The following is an 18,576-nucleotide window of genomic DNA, read 5'->3' as shown; positions in this document are numbered from 1 at the left end:
AAAGCATCATTCGTAATAAAATATTACCGCATGCATGACACAACAAAATCCAACACTTAAGTCATGATAACTGTGAAATGTCTTTTCAGATAAAGCCAAGTGAAGGAGGTTATGGCTTCACGCTAGAAGACCGAAACAGAGTACCCATCGTCAAATCAGTGGAGAAAGGTTCCCATGCTGAGGTGCGTGTGTTACCTTTGTGTGGGTGATTTTAAAAACAGACATGGGTCATACGGTCACTGAGCCTGTTTGACAAGAGCTTGATTAGCTGATTCAGGTGTGTTTAATTGGGGATGGAGCTGAACTTTGCTGGACAGTGGTCCCCCTGTGATATGCTGAAAACTCCCAAAGTCAGCTTATTGAATTAACCCGTTGTCCCAGTTTACATGCAAACCAATAACCCAACAACGCAATTAAACTTGACAAGACTTTATTAAAAAATCAGGTTATTCCCCGGTAGTGATTTATTAAACATGAATCATTCCGTTGGTTATGTGAGATGTGATGTTGAGTATTTTGACTATACCACTTCTACTTCAGCTACACAATATGAGAACACATTTTATAATTTCTTGGGTCAAGAAAGATTTGTATTTGGCGATATTTTTCGTCCTCCCCTGCCACGATATGGTAGCACTTAAATATGCAGTGTAAATAATGCAAGTGTGCCTTTCCTGTTACCTATCACACATGCACACTTCAATAAGACAACAGAACGCTGGTTATACATGCCAGGTGAAATCGGGATAAGGAAAATCTAGTTCTTAATTCTTAAGCCGTTTATTATCTTACTCCGATAAAGGAAAACTGGTTTACGTGTATACATGACCACACGCATTGTCTGCTTATTAAGCATAACTGGGTTAAGAATGTGCATGCAAACACTTTCTTCAAGAGCTAGATTTTACTTTGGATAATAAGAGGTGACCCAATATTTTTTATCATACAAAAGTAAAAAAGAAAATGTTCTGAATTGATGCCATACAGCATGAAGCCCCAATAGGCCAGGGTTTAGCTGTTCTAAAATAATTGTAATCCACAGCTTCATACAGTCAAAATATATCTGGCAAAGTTTTATAAAATAAACGCAGCAACAGGTAATATATTGTGGATGACATCAAACAATAATTATTTTTTCCAAGAAATAGTTATTCAGTAAAGCCAATCATAATCGAGGTCCAGAACAATCCCTTTTGTAATTAATTATTTAAATATTGATTTAATTGAATGCTTAGTTAAGCTTAATGCTTAGTATGCTACAGGCTGAATGGTAAAACTGACCTTTTTTCTCTTCAGTTTTGATAATGGCATGTCATGCAAACTGTTGGCATAGTCAATGTGTTTTCTCCTATCTTTACAGGTTGAAAAGCCTATTCATTTGGCTTTCATAACTAAGCTTGATTCATATGCATTTTACTATTTTGTTATATTAAGCATAGTTTTTCTCTGCTGTCCGTAACCCTGTCAGACTAAACCTGCGGCCCATTGTATAGGTCACGACCCACCTGTTTTGCCTTCAGCATTTCTACTCAGAAAAAACATTTGAGAAGCCTAGCCTTTATATTCACATCAAGTCTAAGCATAGTAAAATTAGAAAAACAAAAAAACAAAACAGTAGTGAGGAGGGGTTTTAATGGGAAAATGTACACCCCTGTTGTCAAGCTTATCTTACACTCTTACAAATAAAAGTGCCAAAGGATGCTTTTGATGCCATTGAAGACCAATGTTTGGTTCCCCAAAAAACCTGTCAGTGATCTTAAAAGAACCATTTATTTTAGTGTGAAGAACATTTTAATAATCTAAAGAATAATTTTCCACTATAAAGAACCTTTTGTGCGATGGAAAGATTACATTGATGTTAAAGGCTCTTAATTGAACCACCAATGCCAATAAAGAACTTTTATTTTTAACAGTGTACAGTAGGTGTTGCTCGATCTGAGCAATTAGGCATCAATTGAATCCCTAAACCTTCACAATCAACACTCTTTATTTGAACTTATTTTGTGGTAATTAGCATTTTGATGTGTCCCTTTGTAGGCTTATAACAGAAATAGACATCAAAATCGTGCCATTCTTGAGGTTCCCTTTTAGTGCTTTAATATGTTTGATCTGTTAGATCAAACTCTGGTAAATGTGGTGAAGTGAACTTTTTTGACATAGAGAGAGTAATGCTATCCAGACCTGAAGTAACTTGTGCGTCACAGTACGGGCTCCGTGCTGCATTGCATGTGGATCTGCTCTGTATGTTTCCAATGAAGAGCAGAGTGAAAAAATTAAAAAGGCAATAAAAACCAGCTGTGCACTTACATAGATGAAGAGCTGTCTCGTAAAAATAGCAAAAAAAGGTTTGTAACTGATAAAGAGACAGTGGCGGAGAGTGGAGAAAGAGGTATAATAGAGGAAAGTGAATGAAAAAAAAAAAGAAAGCAACGGGAAATAAGAAAAGCTGCCCAACCATTTTTCTCAATGGAGAGGAAAAACATGAGCCGGAAACAGAGGACTGCGCATTTTATTGTTGGAGGAGAATGGTTATATTTATAGCAGTCAAGAGACGTGTCCAATCCATTCAGTGAAGCACAGAGTGAATGGATTACATCCACTTGAGAGCTCAGAGTAGGAAGTTGCACATATGGATGAAAGGATCAAACCGTGCACCTGTGAAATGAAATTAAAATCTATGTATTCATCCATCCATTCACACAGAAGATATATAGAGTAACCCTGAAACCTAAAAAAAAATCACACATTAAAAATGGATGAATATTTAATTAGATCTGATATTTAATTAGATTGATATGAAAGACGCGATGCTCAGGAACAGTATTTTTCTGATTCCTCAGAACAAAAGTATTTTTTTTAAAATGACTTTTAAGCAACTGGTGTCAGGATTATTTTAGTGGACGTATGAAGTTGATTAACACAGGTATAGTTCATCACATCAACTTCATCCAATGTGATAAGAAGTGAAATCTAGGTCTAAGATGTGAAATCATGTAGGTTAAGAGCTTATTTGCTGTCCCTGTGTGTCTCTTTTGCAGATGGCTGGTCTGGAAGTGGGGAAAAAGATCTTTGCCATTAATGGGGACCTGGTCTTCTTGAGACCTTTCCAGGAGGTGGAAAACTTCCTAAAGCAGTGCTTCCACAGCAAAGGTCCACTCAGAGTACTGGTCAGCACCAAACCCAGAGAGTGAGTGGAAAACCTCTCAACTCCTATGATCTAAAGCAGGGGTCACCAAACTCGGTGCTGGAGGGCCGCTGTCCTGCAGAGTTTAGGAGCTAAACTAAAACCTGGTTGGAGCTAAACTCTGCAGGACAGTGGCCCTTCAGGATCGAGTTTGGTGACCCCTGATCTAAAGGTTTCATAACACCTGATCTATGTTGCCATACAGGCTACAAAGTCTGATATCAATTTAAAAAAGAACCCTGCCAGATAAACATCCTTTTATTGATTAATATCAGCTTGATATTTAACTGCAACTCAGAATACACAACACACGTGGAGCAGTGGCTGGAAAATGTGATGTTTTTAGCGGCCAAATTTATGTCTGTGTTTCTATCTGTTCCACAGAACTGTGAAGATCTTAGACTCTGCAGACGGATTGGGCTTTCAGATCCGGGGATTCGGTCCATCTGTGGTGCATGCGGTTGGCAGAGGTAAGAGCGAACAGAGAGACAGGAAAAACTGGGCTGGGCTACAGGAAGTTACTTATGCCCTTTATCCTTCTGTGTTTTTGAACCTCAGCTGGATCACAGCTGGAGCAGTAGGTACAGGACTGGACTTGAGCCAGACTGGAAACTGCATCACACACACACACACACACGCACACACGCCTATATATAAATAGAAAGACCCGCACAACTCTCACTTCCTACTGTGTCTGAGGTGCATTTTTATCAAACATGGTGAGAGATGAATGAAAAAGGAAAACCAATCCAGCTCACACTGTCACTCCTGAAGAGAACGAGATAGAAGAAAACCAAACGGAAGCTGCTTGCATCAAGAATGTGTCATTACATGATTTGTGCTAATCCAAATTCTGAATTAATCCAATTTATTTGATTATTTAAAGGGTGAGAGACCGTTTACTTGAAGGGTTTTAAGTCTGACTAATTCTGGTGGAAAACCGACATATTGCTAAAGCCATTATTACAGCCGATATTTATAATTTTTCAATTATCGGCATCTGCTGCTCATATACGGGGTATTTCTTTTGACAGTGCTGAGAACTTATTCTTTATTCGGAAAAAAAACCCCAATATGACTCTGATGAAATATGATTTCATGAGTGTGCACAAACTTACCATATTATTAATTGCACTGTTGGTTAGAGAGTTTCTATCTAAAGATTTTTTAATCAAGTTTAAATACATTTTTCTAATAAATGTCAAATAACATTGAAATAACTTTCAAAGTGATTAATTTTCAAATTATTCCTAATTAGAGTAAATATCTAAAATAAATATAAATTTTAATAAAGAAATTAATCATTTGTTATTTATTGTCTTTAAATTAAATATTGTGATATCAAATATAGTGTGATGTCATATATCTGCTTTGCATGGCCTCAGGCATCAAAACTACCCATATCAGTTGACCACAAGTTTTAACTAGCTTAATCTGCAAGACATCATTAGTGAACCAGCTTAGCCAGAAAGGCTATTTTGATGGCTGGCATATGAGAAATGCCATGTGTTTGAAGTCTTGTTAACTGCCCTTGTTAACTTGTTAACCACCCTCCTCAAGGCCTCCTAGCAGGTCACCCTGGCATGCCTATATATAAGATCGACATAGTGTGCAGGCATACTGCCGCTTGCTTAACCCACTAAAGCCGAAGTTGTTCTGACTGGCTTGGTGGGTAATGTCGGGGGGATGCAGACTCAGGGGAGAGATAGTTAGCTAGCATCTCTTCCATCTTAGGCATCGCCCCATAACCGTGTCAGTCCCAGGATGGAGGAATAGTTGGAAGTCTAAGACCTGAAGACACAATAAGATACTGGTTTCCTCCACAATCTCGGAACCTCGTGTGACAAAACGGCAGGCCCCGACGAGGAGGTTGCGATCGTGAGGGCAGGAAGCATTCGTCCAGCTTGCTTTTGGGATGAACGTCCTGCTTCCTTGCAGTCTATATTTAACCTGGCCTCAACACGAGTCACAACCAGGAATGTGAGGTGGCGAGTCCTCAACATCTCCTGCATCGATGCTAAAAATTTCCAACTCCTCAGAGCTCCTCAAAGAAACCGCAGACCGTGCTTCCAGACCCTGAGATAATGCACTGAATCCAGCAGGTGAGGGTAGAGAAAAGGCAGTGCCCGTCTCTAACCCCTCTGCTAGATCCATTTGCGAACCCCAATCGTCCTGAATCCTGAATGACCTGAATCGTCTCTCTGGCTTAGAAGCAGCGGGACCAGAGCCGTGAGGAACATGAACAAGAGCTGACAGGGCATTCTCCTCTCCCAAACAAACGTGTATATCCCCACCAGGGATGTAGCGAGGGCAGGAACACACAATTTGTTGTTTGCTTGCCATTATACTCTCTATATATATACCGTATATATATATATATATATATATATATATATATATATATATATATTTAACAATATGAAAGAGACCGATAATACCAAATAAGACACGATTTCACATAGAGTTCTTGTTGAAGACAGAAGCTAGCGCTGTATAGTTTGCATATGCTTCACAGACGGGTAACGTCATTACCAGGAAACGACGACGTTCCGTCACACCATTGGACTATTTTACACGTGCTTCACAACGCAATCATACTGAGTCATTCCCACAGCGTTGAATTCTCAGATGCAGTGCGATTTCCTTTGAAAGGCAACAGCACTGACTAGCATAAATCGTGGAAGGTATAGACATTTATGCTAGCCTAAGCTATTTTTTTTCAGCAGGGTAGTACCATAAGGATTTGAGTTTCTCCTCCCACATTCAGAAGGTCGACTGCTCCTTCAAGTGATTGCTGTAAGCTCAGCGGGAAGTTATGATAATTATTACCCTGCCTAATGTGCTTGCTTGTTCTTAAAAATTGCTTTAGCCTGAGTTTCACTGGCTGCAGGATGGAGAGAGCATTTACTCAGAAAAAAAAAATGCAGCGTAAAGACTTCAGACCATGAAATGTGATTAGAGAAACAGGGGCCTTTTAAAGAGGCATGCACTTTTAATACATAGAGATATTCAGTATAAGCTCTGTGTTTGTTTAGGAGATTATGCAAACAATCTATGAATATTTAGTCTCTCCTGTTAAACTTTAAATGTCGGCCTGGCCTTCAGACAACTTTTATCAGAACCACACATCATCTACAGATAAACAGCTCCTGATTTTACTGATGTGTTTTGGTTTTCTGAAAACGAACTAGAGTCACATTCATTTCAGTTTACAGTACCACCTGCCGTAATGCAGAAAGTGGCGCCCTTGCCAAGTGGATCTGTCTGTGGATCCTAACCTTGGGGTCAAATTGTTTATGTGATGTGCTTGACTAGCATTTGGATGTGAACTTTAAAAGAAGAGTAACCACAGAGAAAATCTTGTGCATTATTCATGCCCTGCTTATGCATAGATTTAGTGGCTATTTATGGGTCTGTTTGTAAAAATTAGATTGTGTGTTTTAGAAGATTTGTGTTGATTTGTGATTCTCCCTTCCTTATTTTTGTATGCACACTCAAAAACATGGCTCTGTTCCAAAACATAAAACCTTATCATTAAGTGATCAATTTGAGATGCTTTACATGGGCAACCACTCAATGTCACACAAATAGCACTCCGCACAGGAGAATCAATAGAGTTTGCATGTTGCTAAGTTAGCATTTTGCTAAGCTAATGCTCTTGAAGTACTTGAAGTAAATAAGCACACACATAACACATTGAAGTCTCAATATGGTTTAGCCTACATGTTGCCAATTAAGTTAGCATGTTGTTAAACTAATGGCATGAAACTAGTTCACATAATACAGTACATAGCACACACAGATACTAAGTAAAATAGTAAACAAATAGCACTCTGCAGGGGATAATCAGTAGTTAGCATGTTGCTAAGCTAATGGCACTAGTCTCGTTAGCAGAATAATACTTCTGGGATTATGCTATTCTATCTTTAGAATTTGACCAAATTAGATATCTTAAACTGGGTGCACACTGTGCGATTTTGGCCAAGATTTGGCGGTCTGAGACAAATTTAGCAAATCCTACAAGATTCCTCTGATCCTTGGCTAAAATTCTTTGATCGTTAGTTTGACATATTCACCGACAGCCGATTAATGACCGTTGCGATCAAATTTTACCTCCGACGTAATTCTGGCAGTGTCAGAAGATTTTACTAACAGTCCTGCAGTGTGACCTCTCCTACGGCGACCGTCAAATTGTCTTTGTTTTTCAAGACAAGCCATGACCTTGTCATGAGGGATTTCTTTGTAGCCACCATTTCAATCCCGCGTGTAATGCAGCTCACATCACCGAACGTTTTATTGATTCAAGATATAAAACTCCGGACAGGTTTTCTTGCCTGCGTCCGTTTTTAACGCGTCTTGACTGTCGTACAGTCTGATAAATGACAACTGAGATCCTACAGTGTGACATGGCTTACAGCGATGATCATGTTCGTACAGTCTGCCAAGCAACAATCGTAAAGGACTGTTATAAATCATACAGTGTGCACCCGGCTTTAGCAGACAACACAATTAAGTTGTCCGCCTTTTCAGCTGTTACCTCTCTTCCTGTTTCTCAAAAGGCACTGTTGCGGCAGTTGCTGGCCTTCACCCGGGCCAGTGCATCATTAAAGTGAATGGTATCAATGTGAGCAAAGAAAGCCATGCCAGTGTCATCGCCCACGTCACGGCCTGCAGGAAGTTCCGACGACCCACACAGGTGAGAGTGCAAGCATCCCTCAGCCCCTCCATAAGTGCACTATTCCTGACCCTTTCTGAATAGTAAATATCTATAAAGCAAAACAAAGTGCATGGCAAAATTGTTGAACTTTGTGATCCGGTCTGGGTCATTGTCCAGCAATAATAGCGGTAATGCTCGTTTTAGCGGGGTAGAAGGCGGCAAGGAAACTGGATGGGGGTGTGCGGGATATGGGTTAAGGAATGGGCCAGGCAGGCCCGTGTTGAAGGGTAATGAAAGACAGGCTTGGCACAGCCTGAAGTAGGACGGTGTGGTTGGCACGCTGGCTGGACTCTGGTTTTCATCAGGCATGGAAAAAGAAAGCGGGGGGTTGCCCACCCTCCTACTAAGCTGGGATTTGCGGCCCACCATCAAGAGGAGTCTTGCATCTCAGTTGGTTAAAACAGCAGAGGGAAATTTTGGGGAGAGACATTGACAGAAGAGGATGTGGGGTGGATGTGCTTTAGACTGTTAAATGCATGAAAGGCTACTCACAGCGAAGTTCTTTTTCCCATTGAAATGACTGGATTTCGGCTGTGAAAATTAGCAGAACAAAGTTAAATGCGCTGCTCGCTTTCTTCTCAATAACAAAGTAACCACACACAATAAAAATCACGGCCATGAGAAAACAGCAGTTAACAAAGCATCTGATCATAGCGACGTGGATATGTTTGCACCAGCTCTGCAGTTCAGAACTCCAGTAAAGTCAAGTCACATTTATTCATATAGGACTTTATACAATAGATTGCTTTAAACATGAAAAAACAGTGTCAGTGTTGCTTTCAACTTAGAAATTAGAATTACAACTTCAGTTTCCACTAAAGCAGCTCTCCAGTGTGTTCATGTATTTACTCATGTCTGACCTCAATGAAAGAAATGAACCGGAGAACGGGAGAAGATTTACATTTTAATGAATGCAGAGTAGTTCGAGGTTAGATTGAATGGTAGTTCAAAGGTGTTTTCAGCCGCGGTGGACTTTTGTTGAAAGTTTGCTTCGGCAGACTGTTTTGAACTTGTTTCAAACTCGTTTAATTTTGGCCTAAATTTTGTCTGAAATTACGTCACACCAGTTTGTTCTTTGATATTGCTTGAAATATCAGCCATAATGGGAAGCCATGTTCACATTCAGTAAAATCACAAACATGAAGCCCTCAGTTAGAGCATGATAGTGCTTGTAACAATTAAAAAACACCCAAAAAACTATCTTAGGAAGAAAAAGTCATTGCTCAGAGGTTGATTTTTCATAACTTAATAAAGTTCTCAGTTATATTTCATTTAAGTATAAATCTTTTTTCTCTCCTATATTCTTTTGGAGAAATTAAAAAGTAAGTAGGCCATTTTTTGACAAAGTAAGTGTATAGAACTATAAAATCTGGATTGCATTGCTAAGATAATTTGTTTGCTGAGAAATGTTTAAATCTCTGATATTTGATTGCAGACTTTGGTATTATATTGCTATCAAATGTTTGAGACATAATTTAAATCTTTAGTGAAACTCAATGACAAACATGGTAGATTACCCAGATTTTTTGTCTTAGTGTAATCTTCTCCATTTGCTTTACATCCAGCTTTGTTGATATCTAGGGGAGAAAAAAAACGAGGTTTCAGCTTTGTGGTTTTTGTGTCCTATGAGAGTGTGTAATCAACTTGCAATCCTTGTTCTGAAAGCTTAAAATGTTGTTTTGTTGTTCCTTATTGCAGCAAGACTCCATTAAATGGGTGTATAACAACAGCGAGAGTGCACAAGAAGACCACCAGAGAACCAATCAGAAGCCCGCCGCAGGGGAGAACGGAGATGTGTTTGAGTGTAAAGTTGAAGGTGCTGTTACACACACCAGTGCACTTACTGTAGACACAAGTACACACTCTTTCAACCTCCCACACTATCCGTGATAATTAGTCTTTTTCTTCGTCCTCTCACTTCTCAAGTCTCACTTCAGTAGCCTCATGCAGAATTCACAGGACATGGAAACAACTCATTTGTATTTGGTATTTTGTTACCTAACATGAAATAGATTGATGGCCTCTAGATGAGCTCCAGCCATCTAAAGATTTGCCTATTATTAACTTGAATCTGTTTTGATCTGCTCAGAAGCTTGTTTCCGCCACAGAATACAACTTTTTAAAACATAATTGCGACTTTTTATCTCACAATTGCGAGTTTAAATCTTGCGATTCTGACCTTTTTCTCAGAATTGCGAGATATAAAGTCAGAATTGCGAGATATAAACATGCAATTCTAAGAAAAGTTTATATTCTGACTTTATATCAATCAATTCGATCTTTATAATACGAAATTGCGAAAACATTTCTGAATTGTGTGATAAAAAGTCACACATACATTTTAAATTGTTTATTCTGTGGCGTCAACAAGCTTCCATAGCTCAGACTGGTAACATTGAGCTGGTGTGTGTGTGTGTTCAACAGAAGTCATGGACAAGTTCAACACCATCGCCATAATAGACGGAAAAAAAGATCACGTTAGCCTGACGGTGGATAACGTGTATCTGGAGTACGGCGTCATGTACGAGTATGACAGTACGGCCGGGATGAAGTGTCACGTCTTGGAGAAAATGGTGGAACCAAAAGGCTTTTTCAGCCTCACGGCCAAGGTAGAGTCACATGAGTTCCCACAGACACACACCAGCCATTATCTCTGCTGTAGAACACCAGTGAATGAATTCATACAGAATCAGAGGAGACAACAGGGATTGTCTTGTACATTTGTGAGGGCCTCTTCACAGTTCACACATAACACACAGCCACTGATAGAAGCTGACAGCAGAGTATATTAAACCAAGTGTGTGTGACAAATAAAAAATGGTCTTTACGACCCCCTGCTGTGGAATAAAAGGATAAACACTTTAAATCACAGAGCTTGCCGCTGTGTGGAAACTAAGGAAGGGAGTCGCATGGAACTATTGTTCTTACAAAACGATATTTCTGCTATTTTTAACTCTATTCTGCAATGTTTATGATTGTCAGAACTATTAATACAAAAATATTTTTCATTAAATGAAATTTCCTTAAAAAAAAGCTCAATTGTAACTCTGACATCTAGAAATTCACGAACATGTTTACTGGAAAACAATGATGCAATGTGGAATATTACATCACAATATATATATCTCTATTTCAAACTCTTTATTTATCATTTTTAAATATTTAAATCGTTTAATGTAACAATACATTCACTTTCAAGAATGAGATTCCAAAAAAATCTTACCAACCCAAACGTAGGAATAATATGAATATGTATTTTCGACCAAACAAATGCAGCCCAAAAATACATATTCATATTATTACAATTTAAAATAACTGCATAATATATTTCTGTGTGTGATGGCAGCATAGCTATTACTACAGTCTTCAGTGTCACATGATCCTATAAAAATAATTTAAATATGCTGAATCTGAAGCATTTTATATTATTGTAAATGTTGAAAACAACTGTGCTGCTTAATATTTACCAGATTTAAAAAACTTTTGATGTATACATGTGATGTTGTGCTGTTATATATACTGTATACTGTACACATTTGCCAATCTTTTTCTTTATCTACTGGCAATCAAGTATTGTGCAGTTTATTATCACAGAAATCTTGATTGTCAGATGTTTTTCTATTCAGTCGTTCTCCAAGTTTTGAAAGAGTTACAAGTTTCATGTGCAGTGCCCACATCTCTCTGTTTTTGCGTCAGCAAGGGAGCGAGAGAAAGAGATACTGTTATGTGAAGTGTGATATCTGCTGTTGATCATTAACGTTTGCTTGAATATGTTTAGCATTGCATGCAGCATCCTGTGTGATCTCAGCTGTTCTGAATATCATGCTTGTTTACGAATGAACGCCATATTTCCTTTCACTAAAAATTGATTTCTGAGATTTACAATCTGCGTTAATGAACTAACAGCTGTCAGGCAAGACTGTTCAGCGTTCAGCGGCGGGGGCATCACAGCTTGACAGTGACATCTCAGAAACGCACCTAATGGGACTCTGATGTATTGACATGTTCTACATATTATAGACCCTTTTTTGTTTTTAATCCCCTTAACTGCCAGCAATTTATGCCTTATTACAAACATCTGCTTGAGTAGGTCTGCACTTCCTCTGGGAAAACTTTCTTCAGATGAATTTTTATATTTCAGTGCTGTTCGGCAGATTACATGCAAATGTTATGGTCTCAGCGTGCTCTTAAATTTCTTGTCTCCTCCACAGTCTCGCAGGCAGAGGCTTCTCTCTCTTATGAGAAAATACTTCTACAAGTGTGTGTGTGTGTGTGTGTGTGTGTGTGTGTGTGTGTGTGTGTGTGTGTGTGTGTGTGTGTGTGTGTGTGTGTGTGTGTGTGTGTGTGTGTGTGTGTGTGTGTGTGTGTGTGTGTGTGTGTGTGTGTGTGTGTGTGTGTGTGTGTGTGTGTGTGTAAATGTTAACTCTAATTGGTGCTGTACTTTGGTTTTATTTTTTATTGCTCTATATACTATTACACTTTGTTGCATAGACAGCGGTAGAAGTGGTAACTGAGTATAGAAGGTTATTATATTATATTATTAAAATTATATTATATATATTATGTTTTCATTCATTAAATAATATCAATGAATTATATATATATATATATATAATTTATTGCATATATATTATTATCATATCAATCATATATCATATTATATATTCAATAAATTATATATATATATATTGCATATATATTATTATTATTAAATGAATATATAATATATAATATAATAATTTCAAATTATATTTTCTCCATAAAGATGTTAATTCATAATTAAACCAATTAAATGACATTTACAGAATTTATAATATAATATATTTAGTGCGGTCAAATCGATTAATCATGATCTAACATAAAAGTTTGTATATAGTTTGTATATGTATTAGATGTGATTGTGAATTAAATCACACCTGATTTTTCAATGATGATTCAATGAAACAAAAAATAATTAATAAATAAATACATATACTCAAAAGCTGCTTCCTTCTCATTGAAAATGAACTGGGAACTCATGGTTACTGTGAAACGTGTTAAATGGTCTTAACCTTTAAAAAACGCTCCTATAAGAGAACATCTACTGTACTCTTGTTTTAGTGTAAAGTTTTTACAGTCATACAAGTATTAATGAAATATGGGGTTAGATGCAGCATGTCCCTGCAATAACCACAAGGGAACAACTACATTTTGTGTATCTGTTTTGGGAAATGCATGCAGTGTGTCTAACTTGACCTACTGTACAGCAGATTTGCTCACTTCATCTTCATTACTAACAAATTAATGGTGGAAAGCACATCTGTTATATGACCAAAGCACTTTTTTTTGCCCGAACCCACGCTCTATGTCTTTCTTTGTGTGGTTTGTCAGATTTTAGAGGCCTTGGCCAGGAACGATGAGCAGTTGGTGCAAACCTGCAGTCGACTGAGCTCCAGCACAGAGCTCATCCCAGAGGACCTGCAGACCAGATTCAGTGCCATGTGCGGCGAGAGACTGGAGCATGTCAATCGAAGAATCACCAATTACAGGAAGGTCAGCACCAGTTGTTTGAAACACTTCTTCTTAAAATGAATCTGGACTGGTTTGTGCTAGTGTAGCCAGTGGACAAGCATAACTGTTGTGTTCACTAGGAAAAGCTTAATGTCAAGGGATTTGTAAAGCACAACTGTGCTGTGCTGTGCAATTTTAGCAAAATGTGGAAGTACCGGTAAATGTAAAATAAGTAGAAAAATGCGAAAAAATGTAAAATGAAAGGGAAGTTTATGCTGCTCTTTTCCATGCAATGAACATTTAATGGACCATAAAATAATGAAGGGAAAAAAGCACAATAATACATGAAATCTAAAACTGAATATTATTATTTATTACTTGAAAAATACAATAAAAGTAGCAGATATGACTGAAGATTCCTTCCTTGACTTTTCATTTGATATGGCATATTCAGATACATTGTCAGATACCTTTTTAATTTGTGTTTGAACTATTAATTTTAGATGTTATTTTTTAAGCTTGTTGACTAAGTCTTTGCTAGAATTAAAAAAAAATTACACCTGCACACCACATCCAAAACACAACTATATGCTGGTGTTTTAAGCAGACTGGATCTAACTCTGTGCAACGCTGTTATTTTGAATGTCTTGATACGTTTCTTTGGTTGGTGGCCTTTAGAAAAGCTGCAGCTAAGAAAACTTCGTTTGACTTGTAGCACTTCTATTTAGGTTACAGAACAGGAAACCGTCCCACCCTGTCCTTTTTAACACCAGCTGGCCCTGATTGATGAAATATGCGAGTCCACCAGTACCAAGGGAAACGGGATTGTGCAAAATGTCATTTTTAATTTCCATCAGCTGCTTTTATTTGGAGCAAGAAAAGGAAAATATGTCTGCAAGCATCTGTCCGTTTCCCTTGTTTTTCCCTGTGATCTGATTCAACATCCCACTCAGCACTGGATTAATTAGCCGTTGCTTCACCGGCTATAAATAGCTCTGAACATCCCGTCCCGTTGCATAATTTCCCTTCTGCTGCGTTCTCAGTAGGGCCCTGTGAGAGGTCTGGCAGGGTCCGGACCCCGGACACGGAAGCTCCCTGTTTGTCAAAGCTATTCAGGAATGTGGGAAGTCAGGTCTGAAGGGAGGCTATGTGTCCAGTGCAGCTGTAACCCATCCAGTGTAGCCCGTGAGTGCAGCCATACCCGACCACAGCCATACAATTGTGTTGTCATTGTTGGAAAAAGGCGAGGTTCAAAACCCTGCTCAAGGGGAACATTGAGGTCTTGTCAGATTATTTAATTACATGCTCCTGTGCCTGAAACCGTAGCTTCAAATGCAAGTTTAATGGTTGTAATTTCAGGTGCAGTGTGGAACCATTAACAAGCAATTTTGCTTTGTAAATAAATTACCCCTGATTGATAGATTTTCTACAAGTAGGGCAATATGTGTGGCCGATGTCGATGGAGGTCCTTCTGTGTTTTATTACTTATGATTTTAAATTATTTTTTCTAGTTGTTCATGATTACAGAACCAGCCTGTTGACTTAAACCACCTTAGACTGGTTTAAGTTTTTTCTCCCAGCACAGTTGAATATACTATCTGTCAAACAGGAACATCCATTGCCGGGATGAGTAGGTGATTGGTGGGCTGGTGTATTTATAGTCTGTTTTGTATAGATTGAGCTTTTGTATACTTTATAGATTTGAGGATTAAACTGGACCAGGGCATGATGGGAAAGTGCTGAGGCATACTGTACTTTGCATTTTAGCATACCAGACTCAATCCAATGATATCCTGTGGCTAGCCCTTATTAAAGCCTGGCTGTTTTTTTTAGTACTGCAGTACTGGTTTAGATTATTTAAATAAAAACCAATAAGCTCTTGTTCATAAACCGTATCTTACACTAATCCGTCTCTGCTCTCAGTTTTCACGGGTTTTGAAGAACCGGGCCTGGCCCACATTCAAGCAGGCGAAGTCTAAGGTTTCCCCTCTACACAGCAGTGACTTCTGCCCCACCAACTGTCACATCAACGTAATGGAGGTGTCTTATCCAAAGACCACTACTTCCCTTGGAAGTGCCTTCGGAGTCCAGCTGGACAACAGGAAAAATACTCTGGAGAAAGGAGGCCGCAATTCAGAGCAGGGTGAGTGAAAATATATTCCTGAATTGAATGCACAACTAGAGACTGCTTGGGAGCAATGAGTTTATGTCTATTAGATTTGGTTTGTGCTTTCAGGTAAGCTGAACCCCATGGTTTACGTCCAGCATAGTATCACCAGCATGGCTGCTCCATCCGGACACAGTCTGAGCAGAGCTGAAGGTCACGGTCTGCGATTCCTGCTACGAGAGGATGACCTGCTCATTCTGGACGCCTACCACAAACTTCTGACCAAACTCACCACTGTTGTCAAAGAGATGGAGTGCTACGCCGCACAGATTCATGAGTATGGCGTTTTTATTTGGTAATATCTGTTTTGTCATATGAACATGTTATCTGATATATCATCATCAGGGGTGTTGGTTTAGCCTTGTGCAACATTTGTAAAAAAAAAAAAAAAAAAAAACAATACTTAAAATGTCATAAACTCTTTTTTTTAAGTGAATCAAAACCTTAGGCTACGTCTACATTAATCCTGATAGATTTGAAAACGGAGTTTTCTGTCCACATTAGCGGTTTCCAAAAGTTTCTCATCCACACTAAAACGTCGGAAAATGTTAAATTCATCTAATAATTTCGTAATTTTCAACGAAATTACGTCAGATTTTAACAAGATTTATTTAGTTAGAATCAAAATTAAATGACGTCAGAAATTACGCATATTGTTCCCTGATGTGACAGTTCTTAAGACTGCTAGAGTCTCTATGGGATGTTTCTTTATCAGCAACAATTTAATCTTTGTGCATTTCACATGACCCAACATCTGGAGTTTGCATTATGTTTTTTTCTCTCCAACAACTACATGTGTTGTGTGTGTGAGTGTTGGACACACTTAAGCAGAAAGGGGGTGGGTGGGATACTTCCTGTCTGAGCTGAGCTGTTGATGGTTTCATTTTCTGTAAGCACATTAACACCTTGAAGGAAATGGGACACTCTGAGGTCGGCCGTATTTCAAAATGGAAATCTACAAAAAAATGCCACGAAAGAACTGTACTGCGTATACTGTAAATGTCACTCTCGCTGAGTAATTTGCAAAGTGGCACAAGTGCCTAACAAGACTGCGTTACGAAACTCCTCTTTTTCTGTCCCTCCTTCCTTTCCAATTTGTGTCATACCACCTATAATATAAATACAAAAAACATCCATTCCATTATTATTATCACTATCAGCCTTTGAGTTTTCATCAATTGGTTGAAATCACACGGTCATAGCCTCTGTGGACATGATGGCAATTTCAGCCAGTCTTGATCTATGGTGCGGGGCGACACCTTTCTCTGCTGCTGCCATATGCTTGTCAGTGCCGATTGTTGGCTGAAGGTCTGTGAGTGTGCTTATTGGCAAGGCCATCCTTGATCTGGTGGGGAGATAATGACCTTCCTCACAGCCCTGGGCAAGAGAGAGTGCTGTAATGACTGCCTGGAGCTGGTTGTCAGACAGCCATCCCTATCATGCAGGAATAATGGGGCAAATAGCAACCGAGTAGCTCATTGGAGCCACTTCTGGAAGCCTCTGACTCTACTGTTGATTAAGAAGTGCATTGATCTCTACAGTTGGAGGGGATGAAAAAAAAGCTAAGAAAGGCAAAGTATGAAGAGGTCAGAAGTGGATGGTTTCAGACGGTGCCTGGTGTTTGTTGGTACTGTATAACCATCTTGGGTCAGTTGACCCAAAAAAATGGAAATTCTGTAATCTTTTTATCACCTACATGTCGTTCCAAACCTGTGACTTAATATGACTTTATCTTTTGTGAAGCACAAAAGAAGAAATTTTTAATTTTTTTCTAAATGTTCTCCGGTCTTTTGTTCATAAAATAAAAGTTAATGGGGTGCAAGCTATGTTTTTTGGACCTCACTGACTTTCATTATATGGACAAATCAGTTCGAAAATTCTTAAGAATATCTTCTTTTGTAGGCCACAGAAGAAGAAAAAAATGTATACATGTTTGGACCAGCAAGGAGGTGAGTAAATAATGACAATTTTCATTTGATGAAATGGATGAACTGAGGTAGGACCCACTCAGCGAAGTCCCAAGGGGGTCTCAACATGATTCAAGGCCCATTCATACAAAAGGATAATAACTATAGCAATAACCATATTAGCATCCACACCAGTGGACTATATCGTTCTGTTTATTCTAAGTGTGCATTGCAAGTGTATGCTCATTATAACAGTCGTCTACTGGTTTAAATGCTCGAGTTATTCTTACAATTCTAATGGACACTGCTGTTTTTTATATTTAGAATGATTTTTCATTATATCTATTTTCCTCGGTGTGAATGGGCCTTTAACATTTAAAAGTAAATATCAAGATATGTCTTATTTAAACTCACCCCCTTAAAAATTGTTTGTCTTTTTGAAAAAAGAAACTGGATTCCCACACTCTAGAATGTGATGTGATTAAAATTATTTCTGTACCTGGAAATGTGATTTATGTAGCTGGAATATATATTTTACTAGTTACAAGCTCTAAAATAATTTATTCGAATGACAAAACATTTTATTCTTGTCCATTCAATTACAAATGACTGAAAGAGTCATGTGAATTCATTGGTTAAAAAGAATGGGGAGCTTACAGAAAATTAGCTTCTAAAAATCCTGAAATCATAATATTAATAAATGAATAAATCACTTTTTTATTTGCAGACACTAGGATATCCCATAATTTAAAATAAATATTGAAAAACAAAACTAGGGCTAGTGGGCCTTTGAATATCATTGTGGACAGTGGCTTGATAACCACTGACTTAAAGTCACTCTAAAAGTCAACATAAATTCAAAATGTATCCTATTTGCTTTCTTAATAGTGTCATATGTGCTCTGCGTTTGTCCCTGGACTTTTATGTTACTTCCTGCCCTGAGTGCCATGTTGTATTCCTTTGTAGTTTTTTCCCCCTTAAAGTCGGCATGAAATCAAAATTGACCCTATTTACTTTGTTAGCGGATATTACTAGTCTTGTGGTGAACAATTAATTCATGCAAGTTAATACACAGAAAAAAATTGTTTGCCGAAGTTATCTTTAATCAAAG

The 18,576-nt window shown here is 38.3% G+C and overlaps 1 protein-coding gene across 1 annotated transcript in view; it reads left to right on the top strand.

Annotated features, from left to right (window-relative positions):
- Window positions 1-18,576, top strand: part of prex2 (phosphatidylinositol-3,4,5-trisphosphate-dependent Rac exchange factor 2) — a 143,939-nt gene that overhangs the window by 76,894 nt on the left and 48,469 nt on the right. Inside the window, exons 17-25 of the mRNA XM_079601443.1 lie at window positions 90-182; window positions 3,039-3,187; window positions 3,569-3,654; window positions 7,744-7,880; window positions 9,600-9,717; window positions 10,326-10,510; window positions 13,272-13,433; window positions 15,315-15,534; window positions 15,628-15,835. Of these exons, the coding sequence (XP_079457569.1) occupies window positions 90-182; window positions 3,039-3,187; window positions 3,569-3,654; window positions 7,744-7,880; window positions 9,600-9,717; window positions 10,326-10,510; window positions 13,272-13,433; window positions 15,315-15,534; window positions 15,628-15,835 (1,358 nt within the window). The remainder of the gene's footprint in view (window positions 1-89; window positions 183-3,038; window positions 3,188-3,568; window positions 3,655-7,743; window positions 7,881-9,599; window positions 9,718-10,325; window positions 10,511-13,271; window positions 13,434-15,314; window positions 15,535-15,627; window positions 15,836-18,576) is intronic.

This window comes from Phoxinus phoxinus (assembly GCF_949152265.1).
Source record: "Phoxinus phoxinus genome assembly, chromosome: 24".
Taxonomy (NCBI): domain Eukaryota; kingdom Metazoa; phylum Chordata; class Actinopteri; order Cypriniformes; family Leuciscidae; genus Phoxinus; species Phoxinus phoxinus.
Note: the sequence above shows the minus strand (reverse complement) of the source record. Positions and strands in the feature narration are given on the sequence as shown.